The sequence below is a fragment of the Diadema antillarum genome, unplaced genomic scaffold (assembly GCF_040938485.1).
Source record: "Diadema antillarum isolate AM-2024a unplaced genomic scaffold, OU_Dant_1.0 scf00000131, whole genome shotgun sequence".
Classification (NCBI taxonomy): Eukaryota; Metazoa; Echinodermata; class Echinoidea; order Diadematoida; family Diadematidae; genus Diadema; species Diadema antillarum.
The window spans coordinates 3051929-3055265 of NW_027271020.1; the positions used below are offsets into that span (position 1 = coordinate 3051929).

The following is a 3337-nucleotide window of genomic DNA, read 5'->3' on the forward strand; positions in this document are numbered from 1 at the left end:
TATCTTATCATTACCGCTCCATTAAATGAATTTGATGGAAAATAGTTATCTCCTGAAAAGCCGAGATTTGCTAAGTTTCAAGCCGTCAACTTTTTTTTTCTTGCCGGCATTTTACTTGTATCTACCCTAACGTAGTTAAAGCCATGCAGTGAAGATAAACAGATTAGTTAAGCGAAAGGTATATGAGGTAATTTGACTCTCTATCTTTATGAAACCCTTTTCTTTTCTTATTCTGTCCATCACATTTCTTACAATATGACATATTTCGTTCAGTATAACTGTAGTGAATAATGCCTCTATTGAGGTAATACTATGGCAATATAGTGTTCATACATGTTTATTATTCTCCTTCTTTTTTTATTCCCTGAAGCTATTTGATTGGAGTAAGTACAGTATAAAAGAGTATGAAATAGTTAAAAGCTGAACCCTCATCTCAACCAAAACTATGCCATCTCTTACATGTATCGGTCTTATGGGTCTTTTGCTCAGCGTTGATGCCGAACTCGTGGGCCTTGTTTGCCTAATATGATGTTTGTTGGTCTTGTTTGCATAGTGGAGCTGTATCAACTAGAAGCGTAGCAGCTATCACGCTATTACACGCATGGTACAGGGTATCTCAGACATCAAGAACTTTGGACCGATTTTGGACAGCTCCCATCATGTGGATATCACACCTAATTAATGATTATAACGGGTAGCGTCTTCAAAGCTGTCACTGTTCAACCAGAGGGCCCTGTCATTATCATTACAAAAGTGTTGCTGGGTACCGAGTCATTCAATGGGACGTAGCGGGTAAAAAACAAACCAAAAAAAACAAACAAACTTGTCAACTTGTCAAACAAATCCCTAATACTTTAACCAAACGTCATCAGAGCAATGGAACTTGATTCATCTTTCTTCTGATATACATTCATGGTGAACAGTATAAGTGTGCTACGAATCATAGGGTACATTTCGCGGACTGAAGAAACATCTTAAAAATGGCAGACAACACCTCTGCAACTGCGAAACGACAGGGTGAAAACGAAAACAATGCTGAATCTTGTGATTTTAACGGGAACGTATTGGGTTGCAGTGACGAAGGCGTACGTGTTCGCGAGAATGAACAAATGTCAAGTACATTGGGACAAGACATTGAAGTAGAAAAAACCACTAATAGGAGGACGATGTCGACTTGTTGGGAAGTGGTACTGCGGTGGAGAGGAGTCTGGTACACACTAACTTCGGCCGCCATTATTTCGCTTGCAGCGATGTCCGTGCGACATTTGACGAGCTACATTAGCCCTAACGAGGTTGCTTTCACCCGGATGGTGATGCAGCTTCTAGTTTGTCTTCCAATCGCTGCCTGGAAGAAGGTATCTTTTAATTATACTCGACAGGGATACGCCCTCCTTCTTTTTCGTTCCATCCTTGGATCGCTGAACGCTTCACTTGTCTTCTTCACATACACCCTCATGCCGGTGGCCAACTCTAAAGCCATCCAGTACAGCTGTTGTGTCTTTGCTGGCCTCCTCAGCTGGCTGCTTCTTAAAGAGCCTTGCTCCTTCCTCGATGTCGTCCTCGGACTGGTGACCATAACGGGTGTCATGTTGGTAGCCCAGCCCCCGTTTCTCTTCGATGCTCTCGAATCAGTGACTTCGGCTTCTAGATCCAGCGTCCTTGGTGCAATTCTTTGCTTGTTTTCTGCCTTTCTCTCCGCGGTTACTCTCATCGTACAGCGAAAACTTGCCTCTTTGGGTATCTCGTCTCTGGGAATGCTGACAGTATATTCTCTGACTGCTACCGGTTTCACTGCCCTCTTTACGTCATTCCCAAACCAATGGACTCCTCCGTACTGTGGGCTGGATCGCATAGCACTAATCGCCAACGGTCTTCTCAACTTTTTCTCCCAAATACTCATCTATCTTGCCCTGAAGTACGAGAGGGCCCCCAATGTCTCTCTCTATCACTCCAGTGACGTCCTGTTTTCATTTGTGCTAGAATATGTGTTCTTTGGAGTCGTTCCGAACTGGGTTACGCTTTTGGGCACTGTGCTTATCATAGCTAGTTTTGTTGGAATTGTAGCAAAACAATATGTTATTACAAAGAAGAATTCGGGTGAGGATGAAAGCGAAAAGCTGAGTTCTGAGAATATTGACGAATGTAGTAGTATCGAAACAGAAACTACTGATATTTAGGCCTATAATTATACTGTTATTCTTCTTTCTGTTGGGAGGCTTGTAACTTTCTAATAACCTGGTTGGAACATTGATTTTTTTTTCAGCTGACATTCTCTCGTTCCTCTTATTTACTGGTTTTTTTTTATGCCGTTAAAGGGAAATGTCCGTATCATGTGTCTTACCCAGGTCATATTACTTCAAAAAATACCGTCAAACGTAACAGGAATCTGTCTGTATCCAATGATACTGGGTTTTTGTTATTTGACATTGAACACATCCCTCTCTGCACTTACAGATATGACCTGAGGCAGGGCAGATTCTATAGGGGTCAAAGACGACTTAATGCCTTCGCAAAAGAGAAGAACACCAAAATATGAATCGTCCAAACCCCTCTCTTCCTACAAAGTAATAGGTCTTAAATGGACGAGCTTGTATTTATACGGAAAGTTGTACATAGTTCTGTATTTTATTTCTTGTGCACTTACAGATATGACCTGAGGCAGGGCAGATTCTATAGGGGTCAAAGACGACTTAATGCCTTTGCAAAAGAGAAGAACACCAAAATATGAATCGTCCAAACCCCTCTCTTCCTACAAAGTAATAGGTCTTAAATGGACGAGCTTGTATTTATACGGAAAGTTGTACATAGTTCTGTATTTCATTTCTTGTGCACTTACAGATATGACCTGAGGCAGGGCAGATTCTATAGGGGTCAAAGACGACTTAATGCCTTCGCAAAAGAGAAGAACACCAAAATATGAATCGTCAAAACCCCTCTCTTCCTACAAAGTAATAGGTCTTAAATGGACGAGCTTGTATTTATACGGAAAGTTGTACATAGTTCTGTATTTTATTTCTTGTGCACTTACGGATATGACCTGAGGCAGGGCAGATTCTATAGGGGTCAAAGACGACTTAATGCCTTTGCAAAAGAGAAGAACACCAAAATATGAATCGTCAAAACCCCTCTCTTCCTGCAAAGTAATAGGTCTCAAATGGACGCGCTTGTATTTATACTGAAAGTTGCACATAGTTCTGTATTTTATTTCTTGTGAAACACAGCAATCCTTCGAGTCACTACCGGGAAATCAAGAAACACACAAAGGACTGTCTATAGCAAATTTTGCATGCTTTCCTTTGTAATGTTGAACAACAGCATCTTATGTGATATGTTTATG

At 41.1% G+C, this 3337-nt stretch overlaps 1 protein-coding gene across 1 annotated transcript; it reads left to right on the forward strand.

Moving 5' to 3' along the window:
• The first annotated feature begins 1166 nt into the window (after positions 1-1166).
• Positions 1167-2177, forward strand: LOC139720671 (solute carrier family 35 member G1-like). The gene has a single exon (XM_071632027.1). The coding sequence runs from the start codon at positions 1167-1169 to the stop codon at positions 2175-2177; it is 1011 nt and encodes a 336-aa protein (XP_071488128.1).
• The last annotated feature ends 1160 nt before the right edge of the window (positions 2178-3337 follow it).

Coding starts and splice junctions, on each gene's coding strand:
- LOC139720671 (XM_071632027.1), top strand. CDS start 1,167: ATGTCGACTTGTTGGGAAGTGGTACTGCGGTGGAGAGGAGTCTGGTAC.